This window comes from Mirounga angustirostris, unplaced genomic scaffold, assembly GCF_029215605.1.
Source record: "Mirounga angustirostris isolate CCGP_5_RB_7025 unplaced genomic scaffold, mMirAng1.0.hap1 SCAF_9, whole genome shotgun sequence".
Lineage (NCBI taxonomy): Eukaryota > Metazoa > Chordata > Mammalia > Carnivora > Phocidae > Mirounga > Mirounga angustirostris.
Window position 1 is genome coordinate 5,398,532 of NW_026991717.1, and position 25,965 is coordinate 5,424,496.

Sequence of the window (25,965 nt, forward strand, 5' to 3'; positions counted from 1 at the left end):
TCAGAAACCAGGAAAAAGCTCTTAGAAGTTAAAAATATAGCAGAAATAAAAGTTCAATTAGCAGAGTCAAAGGATAAAGTTGAGAAAATGTTATCAGGAAACAGAGCAACAAAAAAAGAAAAAGAAATAGAAAATAGAAGAGAAAATATATGAAAATTAGAAGAGCATTTTTTTAAGAAGAACAATTTAGAAGACCTATTAACTGAGAGATTTTCCAGAAAGAGCAAAGTAAATGAGAAGAAAATTATCCAAAAATAAGATGATTTTGGGGGTGCCTGGGTGGTTAAGTGGCTGACTCTGGATTTCAGCTCAGGTCATGACCTCAGGGTCCTGGGATGGAACCCCGGGTCGGGCTCCACACTCAGCGGGGAGTCTGCTTGAGGATTCTCTCTCCCTCTGCCCCTCCCCTTGCTCATAAGCAGGTGCTCTCTCTCTAAAATAAATAAATCTTTAAAAAAAAAAGACAATTTTTCAGAACTGAAGGACACAAGTGTCCAGTTTGTAGACACATATCACTGCCCAGACAGTGGACAACAACAAAAACCCCATACCAAGGCATATCATTGTAAAACATCAGAACATTAAGCCTTCAGAGAACGAGGGTGACAAAATAAAAATAAACAATAAGGGCCCTCAAAAACCGGGTCACCCACAAAGGAAAGAGAATGTGAATGGCCTTCTCAATAGCAATGTGAGAAGTGAGAAAACAGTGAAGCAATGTGTTCACAGATCTAAGTGAACAGGATTTCCAATGAAGAAGACTATTCTTAGCCAGACTATCAATCAAATATGAGCGTAAAATAAACACACACACACACACACACACACACAGTTGCATGGGTTTTATGTTTTATGTACTCTTTTTTTTCTCAGGAAACTAGTGGGGACTGTTCTCCACTACAGTGAAGGAGTACATGAAGTGCGAGCACAACGGGGGATGCAGGAAGCAGGTTAGAGGATGGGGGATGAAGGGACCCTCAGGATGATGGTGGGGGCCGCAGTCGGCCCCACAGAGCGACCGGTCCGGGTGGAGCAAGAAGTCCAAGTGCTCTAGGAGAGAAGATCCCCCCAGACTGACCATTCATAGACTCAGCCATGTCTTCCACTATTCTGTTGGAGAGCTGGAAGAAGGATTTGTAATGGGTTGAGAGAAATGTAAGCAAATAAAAATCAGAGGCAGTAATTAACTCCTCCTACCCCCACAACTGTAGAAAAATGGAACTATAGTATGCTATGTAAGCACTTACTACTGACTTACCAAAAATTATCATATAACCACACTGAAAGAATGGGAACAGGGAAGATCATACTTTTGTTGAGGATACAAAATAGCCAGAGCGTCCTTTTCCATCATAGAAAATGAATAGTCAATATCTAAAACTGAAAAAAAAAAATCACAAAACAGCAGGACAAGCTTATTTATAGAGGGAAATGGGAATTACTTCTTTTTAAAATTATAGGCTTTGGGGCACCTGGGTGGCTCAGTTGTTAAGCGTCTGCCTTCGTCTGCCTTCGGCTCAGGTCATGATCCCAAGATCCTGGGACTGAGCCCCGCATCAGCCTCCCTGCTCAGTGGGAAGCCTGCTTCTCCCTCTCCCACTCCCCCTGTTTGTGTTCCCTGTCTCTCTGTCAAATAAATAAGTAAAATCTTAAAAAAAAAAAAAATTATAGGCCTTGTAAAACTATTGACAATTTGCATGTATTTATTTGATTAAAAAATTGAAAATGATCAGGCTAACTATAATAAGAACAGAAATGGACTGAATATCTTCCAAATCATAGGCCCTGTAAAACTATTGTTAAATACTTCGCATGTATTCATTTGATTAAAAAATTGAGAATGATCAGGCTAACCATAATAAGAATAGAAATGGAATGAATATCTTCCAAATCAGATCGGGGAAATGTGGAAATAAAAACCAGTCATTCACTGCAATAAAATGCAGGCATGGTAGATAAATGCACTGGTGAGTCGCTGGATGAATATGGTGGAGTTAGCTCATTACCCATTCCTGTGTCCTCCTGGGCCTTCCTGTATTTCAGAAGCTGGGATTCTGGGTGCAATTTTGGCTCTTCCAATCACACTTTCTCTTATTTGATTTGTAAGGTGGAAGAGAAGCAGAGCCTGGGGGTGTGCTATTCCTGTGGGTGAGGACTGCTGTGGATGTGTCTGATTTCTCTGTGGTGGCTTCTTATCATGACACTAGCCATCCAGTTCAGGAGCTGGCAAGTGCAGCCACAACTTTCCCGTTTAAGAAGTGGCTTCCAGATTTCAGAAGGGGCAGTGGCTCTTTTGGTGGCCTGGTTCGGCCGCATGCCTCTCAAAGTCACTCCTGAAGGTTCAGCCTAGAATCTGCTTCTTTTGCCCTCCAGAGAAGCCCTTTAGCTATTTTATACCCTATAATAAATCCTTTTGTACTTAAACTATCTAGAATGAATACTGTTCTCTGAAACTGAACCCAGAGGATATAACAGGAATGCAGAAAATAAAATATAAAAAAAAGTGTGAAAAATACCCCAAAATACAACAGAAGAATTCAATGACAGTGAGAATTAATCCAATTATAATTAATAAAACAAGCTTAACTCTAGCTAATAGAGATATACTCTCATATTAAAATTTAAAAATCCAGCTATATGCTATGAGACAGTATGAGACACATGAAAAACAATGAAATACTACATAGCAGTTAATCATACCTACAGATGAATCTCCAAAACGTAACAGGAAATGAGAGAAGTTGCAAAAGATTATTCAGCATGACGTCGTTTTCGCAAACCTGAAAAACAAAAATTGGTATTCTATACAGTTGGCAGATCCATACATCATACATAATAAAACTATAAAAACACGAGTAGGAATGATATGCACCCACTTGAGCCCAGTGATTGGGAGGAAGGAGAAATAAGGGTAGGGCTCTAGTTAGGTCTAATTTTATATTTCTTTAGTGAGTACCAAGTAAATGAAGCAAAACGCTTTATGTTTACTCTTGAGTGGGGGGCGTGGGTGTCATCAGTATAATTTTCTGGACTCGTCCGCGTGTCTGGTGTTGCCTAGTTGACAAAACACAGCCCCACTCTCGGCGCGGTCCAGGCGCCGTCGTCCGGGAGCAGCTCCCGGGCTGCAGAAGTTGGGGCGACAGCGGGGAGACGGGCCCCTGGCTGGAGCCGGCGTCTGCGGAGGCCCGGGGGGGCCTCGAGAAGCACCTGGAAGAGGGGCCGGGCTGGGGAGCGAAGAGCTCGCACCGGGGCGGGGGTGGCGGCTCCAGGGTGCGCACATCACGAGGTGGTTTTTGAAAAACTGAGCTGCAGATTTGGCAGCTCCGGCGGCGCGGGCCGGGCGGCCCGTGAGCGGAGCCCCCCGACGGCGGCGCGGGCCGGGCGGCCCGTGAGCGGAGCCCCCCGACGGCGGCGCGGGCCGGGAGCGGGCCTGGCGGGCGGCCCGAGGCCCCGCAGCGCGGCAGGCGCGGGAGGGAAGAAGGCGCAGGCGTCGGGCGCCCAGTCGTCTCCCCGGGCGCGAAGCGGCGGCCCGGGAGAGGGCGGGCACGAGGCCGGGGGGCAGAAGCCGGTTCCAAGTCGTAACGCGAACCGCGCGGCCGGGATGGCCCCGCGCCGCGGCCCGTCAGTCACACCGCTGCTGCCACACGGCCGCGCCGGCGTGCTCTGCGGACGCGGCTCGCGACGAGTCTCGGCGCCCGGAGCGCCGGCTGCAGCCCTCGGGCCGCGGGCGCGGGGCCGGGCGGCGGGGGGGGCCGGGGCCGGCGGCAGGCAGCGCGCGGCGGGGGCCGGGGCCGGGCGGCGGGCGGGCCGCGGCGAGGGCGGGGCCGGCCGCGCGGGGGCGGACCTCGGCGCGCTCGCGGCCGCTCGCTGGCTGTGGGGCCGCGGCGGCTCCTCTGCCGGGTCGCGCCGGAGGACGGGCCTTCGGGCGGCGGCTCGGGCGGCCTGCGGACGGACGCGCGGGCCGACGCGCAGGCCCCGCGCCCGCCGTCTCCCTCTCCCGCCGGGCCGGGCCCGCGCCATGGCCGCCTCGCCGGGCTCGGGCAGCGCCAACCCGCGGAAGTTCAGTGAGAAGATCGCGCTGCACACGCAGCGGCAGGCCGAGGAGACGCGGGCCTTCGAGCAGCTCATGACCGACCTCACCCTGTCGCGGGTGAGCGCCCGGGGCCGGGGCCGGGGCCGGGGCCGGGACGCGCGCGGGCGGGGGCGGCCCCGGCAGCGGGCGAGAGCCGGCGGGGCCGAGGCGGCGGCGGCGGCGGCGGCGGCGGCGCGGCCGGGGCCGCGAGGCGCAGCGGGCGCCGGGAGCGGGGCCGGCGCGGCCGCGGCCTCGGCGCTGCCCGGCTCGCCGGCCTCCCGCGCAGCCCGCGGAGGCGGGAGGGTCGCGGGGCCCGGTGCGCGGGGAGCGGGAGGGGGCCGGGCGGGGCGCGGCGGGCGGCGGCGCGAGGGCGGCCTGAGGGGGAGGGCGAACGGAGCCCCGGGAGGAAATCACAAACAGCTCGGAGGCGGGCGGTGCGGCTTCTCGGGGCTCCGCACATCCTCCGCCGGCCGGCCCTCTGGACGGCGGGGCGAGGAGGGCCGCGGGGCCCGGGGTGGGGTGGGGGGAGTCCCGTGCACCGTGAGCCCGGGGCCCGCGCGGGCCGAGGGGGGCTGGGGGGGGTGCCGGGAAGGCATTGCGTGCCGAGCGAGGCTTTCGTCTCTCCGCGGAGGTGCCTTCTCCGGCCGCTTTACTGTGCTCAGCCCGGAGATTTAACGAGCACTGGCAAGGTGCACAGCGTCGCTGGTGACGGAGGAGGGTCCAGGAGCAATGAGTAAGGCGCGAGCCGGGACAAACACCCGGAGGTTGGGAAACTGTTGAGTGAGGCAGTGGAGGATGGAGAGCCAAGAGGAGTGTCCGCGCAGGGCTGCGGGGAGGAGAGTCAGCGGGAGCGGGCCAGGCCTTGAGGCTCCCTAATGCTGACCTTGAAGGACCGTCGCGGGCCCGGGGGAGGATGTGCAGATGCTGGGCAGGGGGCAGGCTTGGAAGGAAGGGGAGCTGAGAGCGGAGTTGCACGCTGCGGGTCCCCCTCACTTAGCTGCAGACACGGTATCTTTTTTGGCCAAGTACAGTGTTTGGGAGAACGTCTTGAATCTGTTGCCAGAACTTTTTAATTGGAAGATTTTCATATAAAACCTTTCCTCTCGCTCTCTCTTCCTTTCTTCTTTCCTTCCTCTCTCTGTCCCCCCTTTCCCTCTCCCTCTCTCTCTCCTCCCTTCTTCCCTCCCAGGTCTCTCCCCTCCTTTTCTTCTTTTCTTGTCTTTAGATATATATTTAAAATTGGGAGACCTGGTAGCAGTCATCCTGAATTCCCATATGACAGCTTTTGGCTGGAGCTGGGTGGTGGTCGCCCCCTCAGCTGGAGAGTGGATTCCCTAGTAGGCCACAGTTCACACCACACCCTGTCGTGAGCTCCCACACCGAAGCTAGGTGTCATTTGCCATTTATCATATTTTTGATGTCTTCTTTAAATGAAGTAAATGGGAAATGAAATCTTTCTTATACACTTATATTTTTATGCTAAGAAAAAATATAGAGAGATAAAGAAGGCTGAGGATTTCTTTTATTTATTTTTTTTAAGATTTTATTTATTTGAGAGAGAAAGAGGGAGAGCACAGAGGGAGAAGCAGACTCCCTGCTCAGCAGAGAGCCTGCATGGGGCTCAATCCCAGGACCCGGAGATCATGACCTGAGCCAAAGGCAGGTGCTTAACCCACTGAGCCATCCAGGCGCCCCAACGCTGAGGATTTCAATAAATTTTTTTCCTCATGCCCTGAATAGCTTCACTCATTTATTTATCTGCCTGATGTCCACAGGCATATACATGTGTGACCTTGCTTAGATTCAGGGATGAGCATGATGAGCTCAAAGCATATTGAGAATGGTTGGGTGAAAGCTGAGAATTAATGCTGGGGCGTGGGTTGTTATATGTTGTTTAGATAAAGTGTATGTACAATACAGGCACTCTGTTTGTCCATATACCTAGAGTTAATCCAGTCTCACCCAATTCATAAACCGTCTTTAAAGCATCCCTGATAGATAAAGCCACGAGTAACGTATAGACTCTTTTAAGGCAAAATTTTTTCACAGATCCTTTGTGTTTATTTAAACGAGTTTGGTTATGTTACTTAAATATGCTCAAACATCCACTGTGCATGGAGTCCTTTGATCATAGCTGTGTTACAACCATAACTAAAAGACATGCACAAAATAAATTCACTCAACATTAAAAAATGCAATAAATTCAAATTCACATCATTAATTTGATGTGACATATGCTATTTTGCTGAACTCAGTTGAAACTCTCAGTATGGATATGATGCTAACCCCTCTAGTTCAGGTTTTCTCGAGTTTAGCAAGGCTGATCAGGTATGCCCCATGGGGTAACTCAATTCAGCCACCACTGTTCTGTGTTCTAATTACTACAAAATTATGACGTCACTTTGCCCTTCACCTGGTACAGGACATCATTTACGTGTTAATTCCTCCTGTGTTCTTTCTGTGCTACCAATTGCAGGTAAAGTAATACTACTTTGGTCCACTGTGTTTATATTTTTTAATGTATTTTTAATTTTGTTTTGAAAGTAATCTCTATGTCCACCTGGGTCTTGAACTCATGACCTCGAGATCAAGAGTTGCATGCTCTTCTGACTGAGCCGGCCGGGCGCCCCAGGGTCCAATGTATCTATAAACACAAAGGCAGATGAGAACACTGCATTTGCCGAGTTGTATTTGCTTACTTAAAAACTTTAAGGATTTGGGGCACCTGGGTGGCTCAGTCAGTTAAGCGGCTGCCTTCGGCTCAGGTCATGATCCCAGGTCCTGGGATTGAGCCCCGCATTGGGCTCCCCGCTCAGCGGGGAGCCTGCTTCTCCCTCTCCAACTCTCCCTACTTGTGTTCTCTCTCTCGCTGTCTCTCTGTCAAATAAATAAATAAAATCTTTTAAAAAAATTTTTTTAAGGATTATTTTCATAATGAAATTTACAAAACTGAACACTCCTCATAGAGAACTCTTAGATTCCCAGGCATATGTCTGTAAACCTCCAAGGGTCCAAAGATCCCAGATGGAGAAGGATCCGTCCAGCTCATTATATTCACTTATTTTATATTAATTAATTAATTATGAGAGCCAAGGGAGAGGGAGAGAGAGAATCCTAAGCAGGCTCTGTGCCCAGTGTGGAGTCAATCTCACAACCCTGAGATCATGACCTGAGTTGCAATCAAGAGTTGGATGCTTAACCACTGAGCCACCCAGGCACCTCCAACTAGTTCATTACTGGTCACTGGATGGCAGATATACTGACTTTCCATTATCAGCCCATGACAGACATCGATAATCAATCTAGATATTCTTTCCTCTCTGAGCCTGTGCTGGGCTCCAAGGCATTCTCTACATAATCAGAGCCAGTCCTTAGAGTTCGAGTTAAATCCTATTTGCCTAGTAGGTGGGATAGACCAGATTATGGGGAATTTTTCACTCTAGCTTCAGGGTTCAGCCTTATTAGGAAGCAGTGGGAATATTTTGAGAAGAGAATGCTAGTGGGGTTACTTAACCTGGGATGGTAAGAAGGGTTAAAAAGTAGAGGCAGGCGTGCCTGGAGAGAGGCTGTTCCTTTGTTCATTCATTAATTTGTCAGTACTGGAGTACCCACTGTGGTTAATGGGGTCTGGGGGGGGAGGGGGAGGTGAAGACGTGTCTTGCTTCAAAGGTCTTAGTAATTTGTTCATCAGATACTTACTGAGTCCCCAGTGTGTGCCAGAGGTTTAGGATGGACATTGGGGATTATAACAGTGAGCAAGCAAAACACAGTCTCCTTGTAGATTTTAGGGTTTAATGGAGAAGATATTCTTTTGACAAGTAAGGACACATTTTAATGAATATTACAAAAGGGGAAGCAGATGTAGCTCTGGAAATGAATGGTAGGGAGTCCTCACCTCTTCTAGTGGCCTAAAGGATTAGTGGGGGTAGGGAAGTCATTTGAGGGTATGAGGTTCAGCAAAGGGATAAAGAGGGTGATTTGAGTTGAGGCGTTCACAGGGATCAGATTGTAGAGACAGGAGATTTGGGACTTGATCCTAAGGACAATGGAGAGTCATGAAGGGGTTGAAGTAGGGGAGATTTGCATTTTAAAAGGATGCCTGTAGGGGCGCCTGGGTGGCTCAGTCGTTGAGCGTCTGCCTTCGGCTCAGGTCATGATCCCAGGGTCCTCGGATCGAGCCCCGCATTGGGCTCCCTGCTCGGCGGGAAGCCTGCTTCTCCCTCTGCCACCCCCCCTGCTTGTGTTCCCTCTCTCGCTGTGTCTCTCTCTTCAAATAAATAAATAAAATCTTTAAAAAAAAAAAAAAAAAGGATGCCTGTAGCTCCAGAGTGGTGGATAGAGCTGAGGGGAAGGTGGCAGAGAAGCCGGAGGGAGGTCGAGATAGTGGTCCAGGAGATGTGATGATGGCCTTGACACTGGGGTGGTAGCAGATCAATACTTAGGAGCTAGAAATGACCAAACTTGGTGAATGCGTGATGCCCGGCTTTCAGACTTGAGCCATTTCAAGGTATCCTCCATTAAGAGGGGGAACACTGGTGGGAGCAGCGGGGGCAGCAGATGCCTCAGTGTCAGGAGACCGTGGGGCACTGAGGTAGAGATGGTCCAGCAGGCCATTGTTTATATGGCCCTGAAGCCATATACGGATCTCCAAATAAGGAGGCAAGTCTAGACTAGTGATAGAAATGTGGGAACCTTTGGTGTGTAGTTGCGCTGCCCAAGCAGAATTCCTAGAACACACCTTGCACATTGCTGACCTGGATTCTAATTTGGTCCTTGTGGGGGTGTAGGGTGTGTGTGTACCTGGATGCTTTTTTTTTTTTTTAATTAGGACCAATGGTGAATATTGGGATTTTATATTAAAGTTTGGATTCTGGCTTCTTTTGAAAAATGAAATCATCTAACAACACTCACTACATTTCTGCATGACAGCAGTTGCCGGGAGCTCCCATAGTGGCTTCCCCATTGGAAAGTGCATGTATGTGTTCAGTTTGCCACAGTCCCCAGCGCTCCCTGTGGTGTTCCTCACAAGGATTCCAGCTACTTCACTTACTTCTCTTCCGCACTTGGCACCTGCAGACATTTGAGTTTGTGAGCCCTGCTATAGAGTGAAATGTGGAGAGGACCAAGAGAAGCCCAGGGAGCCCCACCATGTAAAGGGGAGGTAGAGGAAGGGAGCCAGCAAAAAAGACCAAAGAGCAACCAGAGAGGGAAAGGAGAGCATGTCAAGCAGCCAAGCCCAGTGCTGTTGACTCGGTCTGACATGATAAGGACGTGTCCTTTGGTTTAGTCAAGTGAGGCCATTGGTATTCTGGGTGAGAGCCCCTGTGTTCACAGTGAGGTGGTTGGGATGGAGGTTGTGAGGTATCCAGGACCAAATGGAAGGAAAGAGAGACTGGATTGGGAGCTTGTTCCAGAAGTTCAACTTTGAAGGACAACTTGTAGTTTTGAGAAACCACAGGGTAAACACGGCACATCAGCCTGGAGTGTTAATTTAGCTTGAATATTTGGGGAGAATCATTTTATATCATTTCATATTAAAACAAACAAATATTAGATGTGTTCTGTAGCAGTGAGGAGAGGAGAGAGGAGTGGGAGTAGGAGCGTCTGCCTTTGGCTCAGGTCATGATCTCGGGGTCCTGGGATCGAGTCCCACGTCGGGCTCCTTGTTCAGCTGGGAATCTGCTTCTCCCTCTGTGCCTCCCCCTGCTTGTGTGCTCTCTCTCTCTCTGACAAATAAATAAAGTCTTAAGAGAGAGAGAGGAGAAAAGACTAGACATACTGGATTTGGGCTAAATATTGAGTGCTATCTCTTTGCCAGATGCTGTGCTGACTCCTTTACATTCATTATCTCCTGTGGTTTTCACAGTGACCCTAGGGAATGTGTAGCTAGGTTATTCTTCATTTTGCAGATGAGCAAACTGACGCTTGAGAGGTATGGTTGCATGGCTGATGAGTAGCAGAGCTGGAGTATGAATATGGCTGTACCACTGAATGTCTGTGTGCTCCACTGCCTTTATCCCCCTCCACCCCCCAAGGATATCTACTTATACCCGCAGCATCTGTTGAAAACACTTTCCTCATTGAATTGCTGTGGTACTTTTGTCAAAAATCAATTGGCCAGATATTGTGTGGGTCCGTTTTTGGACTCTCTCTTCTGTTCTATTGATCTGTACATCTCTCCGACAGTAGCACATGCTTGAATTACTGTAGCTTTATAGTAAGTCTGGAAACAAGGTAACAGCCTTCCAACTTTGCTCTTTTTATTTTATTTTATTTATTTATTTTTAAAGATTTTATTTATTTGACAGAGACACAGGGAACACAAGCAGGGGGAGTGGGAGAAGGAGAAGCAGGCTTCCCGCCGAGCAGGGAGCCCGATGCGGGGCTTGATCCCAAGACCCTGGGATCATGACCTGAGCCGAAGGCAGACACTTAACAACTGAGCCACCCAGACACCCCAACTTTGCTCTCTTTAAAAATTGCTTTGACTATTGTAGGTTAGTCTTTTGCAGAGCTGTAAATTTTAGGATTATGTTGTCAGTTTCTATAAAAAGGTCTGCTGAGATTTTTGTTTGGGATTGGCTGCTGTGAGACTTTTTAAAAAGGGAATTAGTGAGGCGTGGCTCTCATTTCACAGAGACGTTGAAGGACGGTCCCCTCAAGTGTGTGGCTGTAAGCTGGAGGTTGCTAACTTAAGTTTCAAGGTGGGGCATGTAGGGAAGAGGAGTGGATGAGCCAGGAATGAGTAAGTGGTAGCTGATCTCAGGCCATGGGGGAGGAGTAGTAGGGCGCAGTGAGGTCTTGGGCAAATGATGCCTCAAGCCCTGTGCAGGGGGACAGCTGCTTCTCCGTTCCACGCATTGTTGCCTTGCAAGAACGTACATTTGGTGTTGCTTGATCTTTCTGTCAAGAGAAGTTGGAAATCCAGGTTTTTATACAGTCTTCTGATTCAAAATGGAAGTGTAAAGCATTGAGTGGGTCAGTATCATGTGGGTCAAACAGAACTCTCTAAACATGGCCCCTGACCTGCCAACCTGTGACCTCTGCCTTTGGCTACTCATTCTTCGGTGCCCATTTTCATCCTCAGGAAGCATGACGGCGTTGAAGACAGTCTCTAAAGTTCTTTCTAGCTCATCGATTCTAGATTTCAAAAGAGGAATATATCAAAGTTACTCAGGGGTTTAGGAGGAAGCTGAGAATATCCACAATAATGATGATACTTTGAGAAGTTGTGCAGAGCTTTCCATTTTATACCCCACTGTCATATCTGTTCTCTCTTTTAATCCTTACGTTGTCTTTGTGAAGTAGACGGCAGAATAATTTCCCCAACCGCGTGGGAGCTTCAGGGCACACAGTCAGGTCTTCCGGTTCTGAATGCAGTCCTCTTTTCCCCATAACTCAGCAGCCTGTGAAGACTCTAGAACAGGCACTTTGGGAGGGAGAGCAGGTATGGGAGGTTGTGGGAGGGCGGGCCTTAGGCTCAGGTGAAGGCAGGTGTCTAGCTAGATTTAGAACTTAGCTTGGTTGAAGTGTCAAGGCTTTTGGGTACAAGTTGAAGCCTTTGTGGGAACTCTCTGAAGGCAGGAACCTTGGCATGTATTCATCTTAGCAAGACAGTGCCTGGCACAGTACCTAACGCACACAGTTAAAAGTTTCTGTATAAGTGAATAAATGGATGGATTGATGGAAGAAGGAATCAAAGGCTTGAGATCAAGGGGGCCAGGAATTTTGTCTAGAGAATTTCAAGGACGGAGAGTCAAATGCTTCTGGTAAATGCTTTGAGAATGTTAAGATCAAAAGCTGAGACTTTATTGTTATAATTCAGCTGATAGATGGAAAAGGCTAACTATGTCCTCCTCATATTTGACTCTTGGATCTGGGTTCTGATGAATAGATTATAGCTGCCTCCCAGTGCAGTGTGTTTGGGAAATCAAATACTGTGGGTACAAGGAAGTTAAGGCCGCCAGGGGGTTTTGTATGCCTTTAAAACTTCCAGCCAGATGTAGGCTCTTATCTTTTGGAGATGCATATTGAAATATGGAATGATACAATGTCTGGATTTCTTTCAGTGGGGTGCCATGGGTAGTCAGGGGGTAAAGCTGAGTCAAGACTGGACATAAGATCATCGTGGAAGCTGGAAGCTATTAGTGGGGTTTCATTGTATTCATCTTTATTTTGTATATATTTGAAATTTTTCATAATAAATATAAAGACTGAACAAAATCAGAGAGCTTCATAGGCCCAGCAATGCTTTTGATCAACCAAACTTCATTTTTCTCTGAGCTTGTAAATACTATGATCATTGAGAGAGAAATGGGGGGGGGGAATGCCTGGGTGGCTCATTCGGTTAAGCCTCTGCCTTTGGCTCAGGTCATGATCCTGGGGTCCTGGGATCGAGCCCCATGTTGGGCTCCCTGCTCATTGGGGGTCTGCTTCTCCCTCTCTCTCTGTCCCTCCTCCCTGCTTGTGTTCTTTCTCTCAAATAAATAAATAAATAAATCCTAAAAAAGAGAGAGATAGAGAAATGGAGCAAAGAAAAGGACTACGGCAGATATAAGAATGTGTGTGTGTGTGTGTGTGTGTGTTTGTGTGTTTAAGAGAGGGAAGGGGTGGGGGGAGGGAGAGAGAGAGTCTTAAGCAGGCTCCATGCCCAGTGCGGAGATGATCTCACAACCCTGAGATTATAACCTGAGCCCAAATCAGGAGTCAAATACTTAACCAACTGAGGCCAGGTGCCCAAGAATGTGGGTTTTGAGGTGGCCATAGCTTGGCCTCCTCTAGCTGTGTGACCTTGGGCAAATGTTGAGCTTCCTTAAGTCTGGGTCTCTAGGTCTATAAAAGCAGGATGATATGGTGTCCCTTGGTGGTTGTGGAGAGGGTTAGAGATGAATTGGGTAAAGCACCTGAGGACAGCATCTCGCTCATCTTAGGGGCTTCTATCTGGTAGCTTTTTATTATTATTAGACAAAAGATCTAATAATGAAAGCCTTCAGGGTTCCCATTGCCTCTTTCTTCCCCACGTGAATTATAAGTGCCAAGGATTATGTAATCACAGAGGTAATTTATTGTTTTAGAAACAGAACTCTTAAAGACCAAATTGGGCCGCTTTGGGGTTTATAAGAACTGTAACCAGTTTACTGCGTTTTGAAAAATGAAGCAAGGAAGAACTTCCAGAAGAAAGGCATATGAAAGCAGTGGGATGCCATTTGATACCTGTTGAGTTGGCCTCCTCCTTTGCCCCAATTAAGGATGATATTCAGTGTTAGTGAGCTTTCTTGTGAAACTGTTTTCTCATACATACTTCATATACCCGCTGGGACGGCATTTTGACATTATGTGTTGAGAGCCGTCGAAAGACCCGGGCTCAGAGACTCAGGAATCACTCTTTGGAATGTGTTCTTAGCAAATATAGCCATTAAAGATGATGAATATCCTAGGAAAGAGTTCAGATGTAAGCACGCGGGATCGTACCTGAGTTATGACTCCTGCCATGCTGGTATTACTGGACAGGAGAAGGGAGAACGGTTAATGTGTTAGAGGCCTGGAGAATGGCTTAGTTTTCCTTTAAGAGACTCTTTTATTGCTGTTAGAAGTTGGGCCTGCTTACACACACACAAAGACCTTGCAAAGACCTCACTATCACTGCGCATGGGACATTTGGAACATGGGTAGATTCTTTCCAAAAATAGACTAGTCAAAAATCAAAAGGAACTGGAACCCTGAAGGTTTTAGGTAGAAAAGAAACCGAAACCAAGACTTTCACTCTTGAACCTTTCTGCTACAAAATACCCGTACTTCAATGCTTCCCTCAGATCTTTGCTGTCATCTCTCAACCGTCTTGAAATCTCTTTGTTTCCAGGTCCAATTTCAGAAGCTTCAGCAGCTGCGCCTCACTCAGTACCATGGCGGGTCCTTACCGAACGTGAGCCAGCTGCGGAGCAGCGCGGCGGAGTTCCAGGTACCTCCAGATACTTCCTTCCTCCAGTCTGAATCGGGTGTAAAAAGAAAGGCAGCGATTGTCCTTAGAAAGATTGGATCTTGAAGGATAAACTGGGCCGAGATACAGTTCAGTGTCTTCCGGGAAGCCCGTCATTCTTTTTCCTAGTTTCTGTAGCCTGCCGTAGCATTATCTCATGGGCTGGCTAAGGCAGCCCTGTCCAAGAGAAATATACCGTGAGCCACATACGTAATCCAGACTTCTCTAGTAGCCACGTCAAAGGCAAAGAAACAGGTGCAAATAATTTTATTATTATTTAAATAAATTATTATTTAACCCGGTAAATCCAAAATATTATCATTTCAACATATAATCAGTATAACAAACACAAATGAGATATTTCACATTCTTTTTAAAGTTTGGACTAAGTCTGAAATCTAGTGCATATTGAACGCATACAGCACGTCTCCGTTGAGACTAGCCATATTTTACTACCTTCATGTGGTTGGTTTCTACCATATTGGACAGTGCAGATCTAAGGCCCAGATAGGTGGTCTCTCGCATTTACATTAGTGCAGTGTCATACGGTGCCTCAATCATTCATATCATTGAAGAACTTTTTTTTTTTTTAAGATTTTATTTATTTATTTGAGAGAGTGAGAGAGAGAGCCCAAGAGGAGGTAGGGTCAGAGGGAGAAGCAGACTCCCTGCTGAGCAGGGAGCCCGATGTGGGACTCGATGCAGGGACTCCAGGATCATGACCTGAGCCGAAGGCAGTCGCTTAACCAACTGAGCCACCCAGGCGCCCCCATATCATTGAAGAACTTTGTTCAAAATAATGTGGAATCAGTATTTCAGACAATGATATAGGATACTGTTGTTAAGATCTGAAGTAGACATCCTAGTCTGAAAAATTAGGAGCCTGTCATAGTTCTAATTAAACAATTTAAGATTTGGTGTTGAAGTTGGGAACTTTAAGACAAGGTGTAAGTTAATTTATTTGGATGCCTGTCCATTTTAAAAGCACTATCTTCTTTCTTTGCTGTAAAAGCTGGGTGTACTTGTTTGGTGATGGTCCTATAAGGCAAAAGTAGTATTTAAAATAGAGACTTCCGTTTGAGAGTGCTAACAGGGGCTCTTAAATATAACGGTTATTAGAAAAAGCACAATGTGAACACACTTGTACCCTGTTATACTGGATGTTACATTTCCTACATTGACGTTGGAATCTCACTATGCTGCTGCCTGTATCAGAGGCCTGCCTCGGTAGACCAGATGATCTTCTGCGTTGGCCTCTTGGATCATTCGGTATCCAGATAAAGCAGGTCTCTGCTTTATGCTGGATTTCATGCTTCTGAAATCAGAGCACTGCCAAGGTGTGCTGTGTTTGAGATCCTGATTTTGTGGTACTTGATAGTCAACTTCAGAGGAATATAGATAGAACTTACTATCCTGCCCCTGTCCTGTTGCAGCAGGAGGTGGGATGAACTAACAGCCCTTGGCCTTCCCAGGATTCTTTCTTTGAGTATGTTTTTTTTTTTAATTTTTTTTAAAGATTTTATTTATTTATTTGAGAGAGAGAGAGCATCAACGGGAGGAGAGGAAGAGAGAGAGGGAGAAGCAGACTCCCCACTGAGCAGGGAGCTGGATGCAGAACTCAATCCCAGGACCCTGAGATCATGACCTGAGCCGAATGCAGATGCTTAACCGACTGAGCCACTCAGGCATCCCTGAATATTTTTTATTTTTATTTTTTTGCTTTGAAACAATCACAAACTTACAGAAAAGTTGGAAGTTCAGGATAAGTAACTTTTTTTTCTCCTTGAGAAAATAAGTTGCTAACCTAATGCTCTTTCAGCCCCAAACATTTCACTGTGTATTTTCCTACAAGCAAGGACATTGTCCCTTATAACCCAAACAGAGCCATCAAAATCATAAAATTAATAGTGGAATGTTATTATCATCTGATCCACGGGTCCCATTCATGTGTGGTTTCACCATGTGTCCCATTACTGTCCTCTGCAGCAAAAGGATCCAGTTCAGAATCACCTGTATTTATTGTCCTTAGTCTCCTTCAGTCTAGAACAGTTTTTCAGTCTTTTATTTTTATTTATTTATTTATTTATTTTTTTAAGATTTTATTTATTTATTCATGAGAGACAGAGAGAGAGAGGCAGAGGGAGAAGCAGGCTCCCAAGGAGCAGGGAGCCCGATGTGGGACTCGATCCCAGGACCCTGAGATCATGACCCGAGCCGAAGGCAGACGCTTAACCATCTGAGCCACCCAGGCGCCCCAGTCTTTTATTTTTGACATTAAAGAAATTATTTCTGACTTTTATGACCTTAGCCACTTTTGTAGAGCACCAGTCGGGTATTTTGTAGAATATCCCTCAGTTGAGGTTTGTCTGATGCTTCTTCATGATTCGAGTCAGATTTGTGTCTTTGACAGGAATAGTAGAGAAATGATGCTGTTATTGTGTCCCCTTAAGTGGATGATTTTCTTTTGTCCTATTACTACTGGTGTTCACTTTTATCAGTTAAGGTGGTGTTTGTCAGGCCTCTTCATGTTAAAGTTTCTCTTCCCCTTTGTAGTTAACAAATATTTTGTGAGGAGATACTTCATCCTGATCCTCTTCAAACTTGCATACATCCGTTTATTTATTTCTGTATATCTGATTTTGTGGCTTCTTATTTTATTCAGTGGGTTATAATCCAGAACTATTATTTTGATTTTGATGCTCACATTATCTCTGATTAGGCCAGTGGGAGCCTTCTTCTTGGGATTCTTGACAAACTGAGAAAAAAAGGGAATCCCAGGAACATAGTTTTGTTTTTGTTTTTTTTTTAAGTAAACTTTTTTCAGGTGCAATTTACAATACAATCGACCTTTCTTTTTAAAGATTTACTTATTTATTTATTGAGAGGGGGAGAGAGACAGCGCGCGCGCGCATGTGCGAGCAGGGGGAGGGGTGGGGGGAGAGAGAATCTCCAGCAGAGACTCCCTGTGGAGCGTGGAGCCTGACACAGGGCTCGATCCCAGGACCCTGAGACCGTGACCTGAGCTGAAACCAAGAGTCGGATGCTTAACTGACTGAGCCACCCAGGTGCCCCTCAACTGACCTTCCTTAGGCGTATAATTCTGTGTTGTATACTCACCGCCATAGCCAAGATACAGAACAGTTCTGTCACCCCCCAGCCAGAAGTTCCTATAGGTCCCTTAGTGATCTGCCTCCACCCCCCACCTCCAGCCTCTGGAAACCACTGGTCTGCAGTTCTGCCTATTGCAGTGTGTCCTGTAAAGGGAATCAACGGTGTGTAGTCTTTGGAGTTCTTCTTTCACTTAGTATGTTGCATTAGAGATGCATCCGTGTTGGTGCACACGTTCGTTTCCTAGGGCTGCACTAACAAAGTACATAAGCTGGGTGCCCTCAAACAGCAGAAATTGAGCCTCTTGCAGTTCCGAGGCTGGAAGGCTGAGATCGAGGCGTCAGGAGGACCGTGCTGTCTGGAGGCTTTAGGGAAGAATACTTCCTTGCCAGGTGCCGGGTGGCTCAGTCGTTGAGCGTCTGCCTTCAGCTCAGGTCATGGTCCCAGGGTCCTGGAAATCAGGCCTCGCGTCGGGCTCCCTGCTCAGCGGGGAGTCTGCTTCTCCCTCTCCCACTCCCCCTGCTTGTGTTCCCTCTCTCGCTGTGTCTCTCACTGTCAAATAAATAAAATCTTTTAAAAAAAAAAAAAAGAATCCTTCCTTGCCTCTTCCTAGCTTCTGTTGGTTGTTGCCAGTCCTTGGCGCCCCTGGGCTTATAGCTCCCTCCCTCCAGCCTCTGCCTCCATTCTGTAGGACCTTCTCCCCTGTGTGTGTGTGTGTGTTTGTGTGTCTAACACTCCTTCCCCCTTGTCTTTCAAAGCCACCACTCATTGGATCAAGGGCCCACTCTAATCCACTACGACCTCATCTTAAGTTAATTACCTCTGTCAAGATTCTGTTTCTTTATTTATTTGAGACAGAATGAGAGAGAGAGAGAGAGAGAGTACATGAGAGGGGGGAGGGTTAGAGGGAGAAGCAGGCTCCTCGCCGAGCAGGGAGCCCGATGCGGGACTCCAGGATCATGACCTGAGCCGAAGGCAGTCGCTTAACCAACTGAGCCACCCAGGCACCCAAGAATCTGTTTCTAAATAAGATCACATTCACAGGTACTGGGGGCTAGGATTTGAGCATATCTTTTCAGGGGAACATGATTCAACTCACTGCATTGCATTTGTCTGTAGTTCATTCTTTTTTATTGCTCAGTAATATTCCATTGTATGGGGGTACTGTAATTTCTCTGTCCATTCATCAGTTGATGGACTTTTGGATCATTTCCAGGCTTCGGCAATTGCGAATAAAGATACTCCCATATAGTTTTTTTTTTTTTTAAGATTTTATTTATTTATTTGAGAGACAGAGACACAGCGAGAGAGGGAACACAAGCAGGGGGAGTGGGAGAGGGAGAAGCAGGCTTCCCGAGGAGCAGGGAGCCTGATGTGGGGCTCGATCCCAGGACCCTGGGATCATGACCTGAGCTGAAGGCAGATGCTTTTTTTTTTTTTTTTTTTAAGATTTTATTTATTTACTTGAGATAGAGAAACAGAGAGCGAGAGAGGGAGGCAGAAGCAGGCTCCTCTCTGAGCAGGAAGTCCAACGCGGGGCTCGATCCCAGGACCCTGGGATCATGACCTGAGCCGAAGGCAGACGCTTAATGACTGAGTCTCCCAGGCGCCCACATACAGTTTTTATGTAAATACTGAGTAGAGAAATGGCTGGATCATATGGCAAGTGTATCTTCATAAGAAACTGCCAAGCTGTTTTACAATGTGTCTGTACTGTTTCACGTTCCCACCAGCAGTATAGAGAGTTGCAGTGATTCTACACTGCTCTCCAGTATTTCAGGGTGGTTTTTTCTTTTTTTTTTTAATTTTGGCAAAAAACACAACATAATATTTACCATCTTAACCATTTTTTTTTTTAAGATTTATTTATTTGCGAGAGCGAGAATGAGAGAGAGTACATGAGAGGGGGGAGGGTCAGAGGGAGAAGCAGGCTCCCCACCGAGCAGGGAGCCCGATGTGGGACTCGATCCAGGGACTCCAGGATCATGACCTGCGCCGAAGGCAGTCGCTTAACCAACTGAGCCACCCAGGCGCCCCCATCTTAACCATTTTTAAGTGTATGGTTCAGTGCTGTTAAGTATATTCACATTGTGCAACTTTTTCATCTTACAAAACTGACACTCGGTACCCATTGGACAACAACCGATTCCCCCTTCCCCGTGGCCCCACGACCACAGTCGTACTTTCTGGCTCTATGGCTTTGACTGCTCTAGGCACTTCATGCAAGTGGAATCCTACAGGATTGTCTTCTTGTGACTGGCTCATTTCACTTAACATGGTGTCCTCAAGGCTCACCCATATTACGGAGTGTGGCAAGACTTCCTTTTTATTTAAGGCAGAGCGTATTCCATTATATATAGAGACCACATTTTGTTTGTCCTTTCACCTGTTATGGACACCCGGTCACTTCCACCTCCTGGCTATTGTGAATAATGCCGCTACGAACGTGGGTGTGAAGGTATCTCCTAGAGATCCAGCTCTCCGTTCTTTTGGGGTGTATGCTCAGAAGTGGCATTGCTGGGTCATACGGTAATTCTATTTTAAGTATTTCGAGTAACAGCCGTACTGTTTTCCGTTGCGTCTGCACCGATTTCCACCTCCCACCAGCCGGGCACGAGGGCACCAGTGTGTCCACATCCTCTCCAGCACCTGTCACTTTCTGTGTGTCTCTGTTGGTTTGATAGTAGTCATCCTGACGGGTGTGAGGCGGTGCTATCTCAGTTTAAAAGATTTTTGTTATTCTAGTGCATGTGTAGTGCTATCTTATTATGTTTTAATTGGCATTTTCCTAGTGACTAATGATGTTGAACATCCTCTTGTGTGATTATTTGCCACCCTGATCTCTTCTTTGGTGAGATGTCTGTTCAGAGCTTTTGTCCAGTTTTTAAATGAGTTGTTCATTTTCCTGTTATGTTGTGAGAGTTCTTCATATTTTTTTGGATGCCATTTCTTTTTTCTTCTTCTTCTTCTTTTTTCTTAGAGAGTGAGCATGCATGTGCATGAGCGGCGCTGTGGTTGTGGGGGAGGGGCAGAGGGAGAAGGAGAGAGAATCTTCTGCAGGCTCCAGGACGGAGCCCGAGGCAGGGCTAGATCTCCTGACCCTGAGATCACGAAATCTGAGCTAAAATCAAGAGTCGGGCGCCCAGTGGACTGAGCCACCCAGGTGCCCCAGATGCCATTTCTTTATCAGATATGTATTTTGCAAGGTATTTTTTTTCCCTGTCTGTGGCTTATCTTCTCATTTTCTCAACAAAGTCTTGAAGAGCAGATGTTTTTACTTTCAATGAAGTTCATCAATTTTGTTGTTTTATGATTTGTGCCTTTCATGTCTTATTTAAGACTTATTTGCTTAACTCAAGGTCACAAAGATGTTTTTCCTGTGTGTTTTTTGGGAAGTTTTATAGTTTTAGGTTGTGCACTTAGATAATTTCAAGTTACTTTTTTTTTTTTATGTAGTGCAACATATGGATTGAGGACCACTCTCTTTGCATATGGAAGTTGAATTGTGCCAGCACCATATGTCAGAAGACTTTACTTGCCTGTTGAATTGCCTTCTCACATTTGTTCAAAGTCATTTGACCATGTATGTGTGGGTCTATTTCTGGATTCCATCTTCTGTTCCACTGATCTCCATGTGTCTCATTTTGTTAATACCACACTTTTTATCTATCTGCCTATTTATTTTTTACAGATTTTATTTTTGAGCAATCTCTGCACCCAACGCGGGGCTTGAACCCACAGCCCCGAGATCAAGAGTTGCATGCTCTTCTGACTGAGCCAGCCAGGTGCCCCTAATACCACACGTTTTTAAGAAGTATAATTGATGGGGTGCCTGGGTGGCTCAGTTGGTTGAGCGACTGCCTTCAGCTCAGGTCATAATCTTGGAGTCCCGGGATCGAGTCCCGCATCGGGCTCCCTGCTCGGCGGGGAGTCTGCTTCTCCCTCTGACCCTCCCCCCTCTCATGTGCTCTCTCTCTCTCTCTCATTCTCTCTCTCTCTCAAATAAATAAATAAAATCTTTAAAAAAAAAGTATAATTGACATATAACAGCATATTAGTTTCAGGCATGGAATATAATGATCCGATATTTGTATGTATTACAAAGTGATCACCACAATAAGACTAGTTAATGTCTGTCACCATACAGTTACCAAAAAAATTTTTTTCTTGTAATGAGAAATTTTTAAGATTTACTCTCTTAGCAACCTTCAAATAGGCAATACAGTGTATTAAGTATAGTCACCATGCTGTACATTATATTCTCATGACTTACTTTATTTTATACCTAGAAATTTGTGCCTCTTAACCCCCAAACCCGTTTCATCTGCCCCCCCCTTTAAGATTCCATATGTAAGTGAGATCCTACTAATACCAAATTATCTTGAGTGTTGTACCTTTACAGGAAGGCTTGGAATCAGGTAGTGAGAGTCTTCCAGCTTTGTTCTTTTTTAAAGTTGTGTGGCTTACTTCAGTTGCTTTACTTATCCATACAATTGTAGAATCAGCTTGTTGATTTCTACGAAGAAAGCCTGCTGCGATTTTAGGTGGGGTTACGTGGAATCCGTAGATCAGGTTGGGGAGAATTGACATCTCGATGATAATGAGTCTCCCAATCCATAAACATGGTACAGAAGCACATATTGTGATTCAAGTGAAGTTGCTTATGATTACTTATTTAAACACAGTCCTCTTCCTCTTATGTTTATAGATCACTTCGGAGTTTACCAAATGTTTTCACATCCTGTTATTTTACTGCTCTTTACTACAACATTAGTTTGGTAACCCCAGTACTGTTTGAATATTGGTTAAAGATCAATTTTCTGTCCTAATGGAGGATCTCAAAGCACATTCTTCTCCTCTCACCCATTGGGCACTTGTACAGAGAACAGAGACTTATCAGATGAGTAAGCCAAAGCAGGCTTTTCAGTCTGCCTTCTGCTAATCCTCAGTGAGGGGTGGGTCATCAGTCAGGGGTGGCTAGGGTTACAGCCCTCCAATCTCTAGGCAGGGCCCAGCATGTGTCCACTGAAGGCAGAGAGAGGAAATGGCATTATCTTCTTTGAAAGCTAGGGCTGTGTCTTGGGGGGTGGGGGGGACATGGGGGAGAGTTGACTGTTCTGCAGCGTGTCCCAGCCTGCCTGAGAGCTAAGGCACCTGTTTGTGGTGTGGCAGCTACAGAGAGAGGGACAGACGGCTTCTCTCTGTGAAGGGCTATTTGGGTGTAGTTAATAACCCTTCAGAGCCTCCATGCAACCTACCTTGTCCTTTTGAATTCTATCACTAAATCTAATCGCACTTTTTATATTTCTGATTACTACATTTTAAAAAAATTGCATCATCTTGTTTATAACTGAGGGTTTATAAGTTCTAACTGATTTAGGGAACAGTCTGGTAGCTAAAGGGAGAAAGCTGTGTTGCACAGCAGTAAAAGTGGGGAGGGCCAGGTCCAGGCCAGTGATTTTCTTGAGGTCTGCTGCCAACGTGAGAGCGTATAATGAGGCCCAGAGTTTGCACAGTAAGTATGTGAGAAAACCAGAACTTAAAAATCAAGTCTGAAAAAAAAAAAAATCAAGTCTGGCTCCTAGTTCAATTTTTATGGTTTTCTCTTCAAATTTTTATAAGATTCTTAAAAAAAAAAAAAGATTGGCAAAAGATATCTGAGTCAAATTCCAATAAATGGAAAACACTAGTAGTAATATTAATCTGAAAGTACTATGGATAATAGCTAGCATTTATTGAGCAGGTTTCACGATTTGTTTCTATGTCGCTTCAGCATATGAAACTTGAATCATGCCAGACAGTTGCCAAATCCACAGAAAACAGGTAACATCCCTGTTCACATTTTGGCTCTTTTCTTTCTCTTTTTTTTTTTAAGAGTTTATCCATTTATTTGAGAGAGAGAGAGAGAGAGCACGAGCAGTGGGGAGGAGCAGAGGGAGAGGGAGAAGCAGACTCCCCACTGAGCAAGGAGCCCAGTCATGGGGCTGAGTCCCAGGACCCTGGAATCATGACCTGAGCCGAAGGCAGATGCGTAACCGACTGAGCCACCCAGGCTCCCTTTGGCTCTTTTCTTTCAATAGTTTTTGCTGGGACCATAAATATTTTTAACAAAATCAGCATCATATTTACTGCATGTATAATTTCATATCTTACTTTTTCACATCGTAAACATTTTTCCATATGTTTAAATGGTCTTCAAGAGCATAATTTCTGGTGACTTAACAATATTCTATCACACAGATGTCCCACAGTTTAACTGCCCCCTTATCATTGGACATTTGGGTTGTTTTCACTGTTTATTCATAGGATGTATGTATGTGTGTATAAATTGATCGTGCACTAGGCCAAAGAAATTCTCAGTAAATTAAACAAGAGAAATTGATTTCAAACATAATCGAAAAAAATCGTAATCAATAATTAAAAAAAATCCAACCACTTGATCAAACATTTACATCTTTTAAAAAATTATTGCATATGTTGTCAATGGCAAGTTAGAATATATAGAGGGAAAAAAGATCACATTTGTAATAGCTTAACAATATATATGTATATGTGTATAAAACATTTGTTTTACTGAAAAAACTTGTTAAGAACTGTGTGAAAAAAATCTATAAAGCCTGAGAGAATATAAAGAGCTAAAAGTTTGCCTTCACTTTGAAAATCTGATGGAAGCTGTGAATCCTGCCTGAGAAAAATATATATACATGTACACATGCTCTCATTCACTTTCTTTTTTTTAAGATTTTATTTATTTTGTTTTTATTTATTTTTTTACAGATATATTTATTTATTTTTAGAGACAGAGAGTACAAGTGGGAGAGGGGCAAAGGGAGAGGGAAAGAGAATCTCAAGCAGACTCCCCACTGAGCATGGAGCCTTTCTCGGGGCTCCATCCCACAATCCTGAGATCATGACCTGAGCCGAAATCAGGTGTTGGCTGCTTAACCAACTGAGCCACCCAGGTGCCCCTCATTCGCTTTCTTAAACTTTTTATTAGGGAAAATTTCAAACATGTTAACACTCATATTTGCATGTATTTTGATCCCATGTGAAGAATTGTTGGCTTAAGATGATTACACTTATTTATAAGTTTGTATTAAATATTTAAAAAAATCACTTTCCTTATCTTCCTATGCCTGGTTTTCTGATTCTGTAAAATGCATCCAAAGAAAATTGTGGACAGTGTTTCAGTAACTTGGTACAAGGTTGGACGGGCAGAAAAAGGAGTTATTTAAAATCTTTGCTTTGCTCCCTTAATCCTTAAGCGGCCTTTTAGCAGCTTTTGATCCTCCTCTGTCCTCAAGCAGAAAATCCAGTCCTGTACACATTTTTTTTTTAATTATTTATTTTAGAGGGAGAGAGAGAGAGAGAAAGAGTGTGCGGGGCAGGGGCGAGGGGGAGAAGGAGAGGGAGTGAGAATCTCAAGCAGACTCCCCATGAGCTTGAGCACGGAGCCTGATGTGGGGCTGGATCCTAGGAGATCCTGACCTGAGCCGAAAACAAGAGTCGGATGCTTAACCCACTGAGCCTCCCAGGCGCCCCCCTAGTCCTATACGTGTTATTTGAAAGCCAGATCTTGAGAGCTGCTTCTTTGAATTTCAAAGTAATATTGTAGGTAGTGTATAGGTATCAGCACGCATGATCTGAAACACCTTCACTTCCTGCAGCCAAAGCTCCCCTCTCAGAGCTCTGCCCAGCTCTTGTCCTCCGCATGGTAGGCTGTGAGCGCTTGAGAGGGGGCAGGGGAGCGATGGAGTGTTGAGATCTGCCCGCCCACCCCATGGTACAAGGAACACTCCCAACCTCAGGAGCTGAATTCCAAGTAGGTGAGAAGCTCTGCAATGAAACGAGAGAGAATGATTCTCAGTGAATATCCTCACAGATTGCGGAGGGTGGAAGGACAGGATGAACAACACACCTGTTCACCTGGTAGTCCATTTTCCCGAAAGGAAGGGCTGAGGCTCCTCCCTGCTATCCGGACGGCTGTGGAGGGGCTGCAGACCACCCTTCCACTGAGTCCCCTTAGGCAAAGCACAGAATTCTCTGAACCTTATGATCATAATGAATCCTTGTTAAAAGGATTTAATGAATGCGGAATAAAAGCAGAAGGGCTTTGGAAACTGATGGCCAAAGCAACCATCGGTTATTAACACAAATACTGCTTAGAGACACTTTTGAAGTAGGAAGTTTGTATCTACTCATTTTTGTCTGTGCTCTTTTTTTTTTAAGATTTTGTTTATTTATTTGTCAGAGAGAGAGCACAAGCAGGGGGAGCGGCAGGCGGAGGGAGAGAGAGAAGCAGACTCTGCTGAGCAGGGAGCCCGACGCGGGGCTTGATCCCAGGACCCTGGGATCATGACCTGAGCCGAAGGCAGATGCTTAACTGACTGAGCCACCCAGGCGCCCCATCTGCACTCTTTTTATTTCCTCTCCCTGCAACCCCATGACCTGTGCTCTCCAGGTATGGTAGTCACTAGCCATATGTGACTGTTTACATTTAAACGAATTAAGATGAAATGCAATTCAGAATTCAGTTTCCCTGTCACACAAGCCCCATTTCCTGTGCCCAGTAGCCACACATGGCTGGCAGCTACTGTCCTGGGCAGGGAGCATTCTCATGCCGAGCTCTGGGCCCCAGTCTCAGCCCCAACTTGCCCCCCAGGCTTCCCCTTCCCATCCTGGCTGGTGCTTGAAGACCATCTTCGCCTCCCTCCTTTTCTTCATCAGCCAGTCAGAGTCCTATGTCCTGGCTAAAGTGCTTATTTAGCTGATAAGAAGAGCATTCTGATTAAATTGCATACAAAAAATT

General features: G+C 45.9%; 1 protein-coding gene and 1 long non-coding RNA gene across 7 annotated transcripts in view; one reads left to right on the plus strand and one right to left on the minus strand.

The window, feature by feature from the left end:
• Positions 1-837: 837 nt before the first annotated feature.
• On the minus strand, positions 838-3,756 carry LOC123862255 (uncharacterized). 3 transcript variants are annotated; one of them, XR_010404822.1, is made up of 4 exons: positions 3,208-3,756; positions 2,701-2,780; positions 1,259-1,380; positions 838-1,121 (listed from the first exon to the last, which is right to left on the minus strand). It is a non-coding gene; the product is annotated as an uncharacterized LOC123862255 (long non-coding RNA). The 3 variants fall into 3 exon arrangements; XR_010404821.1 differs by having other exon boundaries at positions 2,989-3,756; XR_010404820.1 differs by having other exon boundaries at positions 2,957-3,756.
• Positions 3,757-3,859: 103 nt separating this feature from the next.
• Positions 3,860-25,965, plus strand: part of CRTC3 (CREB regulated transcription coactivator 3) — a 100,958-nt gene continuing 78,852 nt past the window's right edge. For 2 of the 4 annotated variants that reach the window (XM_045899363.3, XM_045899364.3), the window contains exons 1-2: positions 3,860-4,150; positions 13,932-14,030. In XM_045899363.3, coding sequence (XP_045755319.1) covers positions 4,019-4,150; positions 13,932-14,030 — 231 coding nt within the window. In that variant the 5' untranslated portion in view covers positions 3,860-4,018. The remainder of the gene's footprint in view (positions 4,151-13,931; positions 14,031-25,965) is intronic. The other 2 variants (XM_045899362.3, XM_054513300.2) reach the window with 2 other exon arrangements.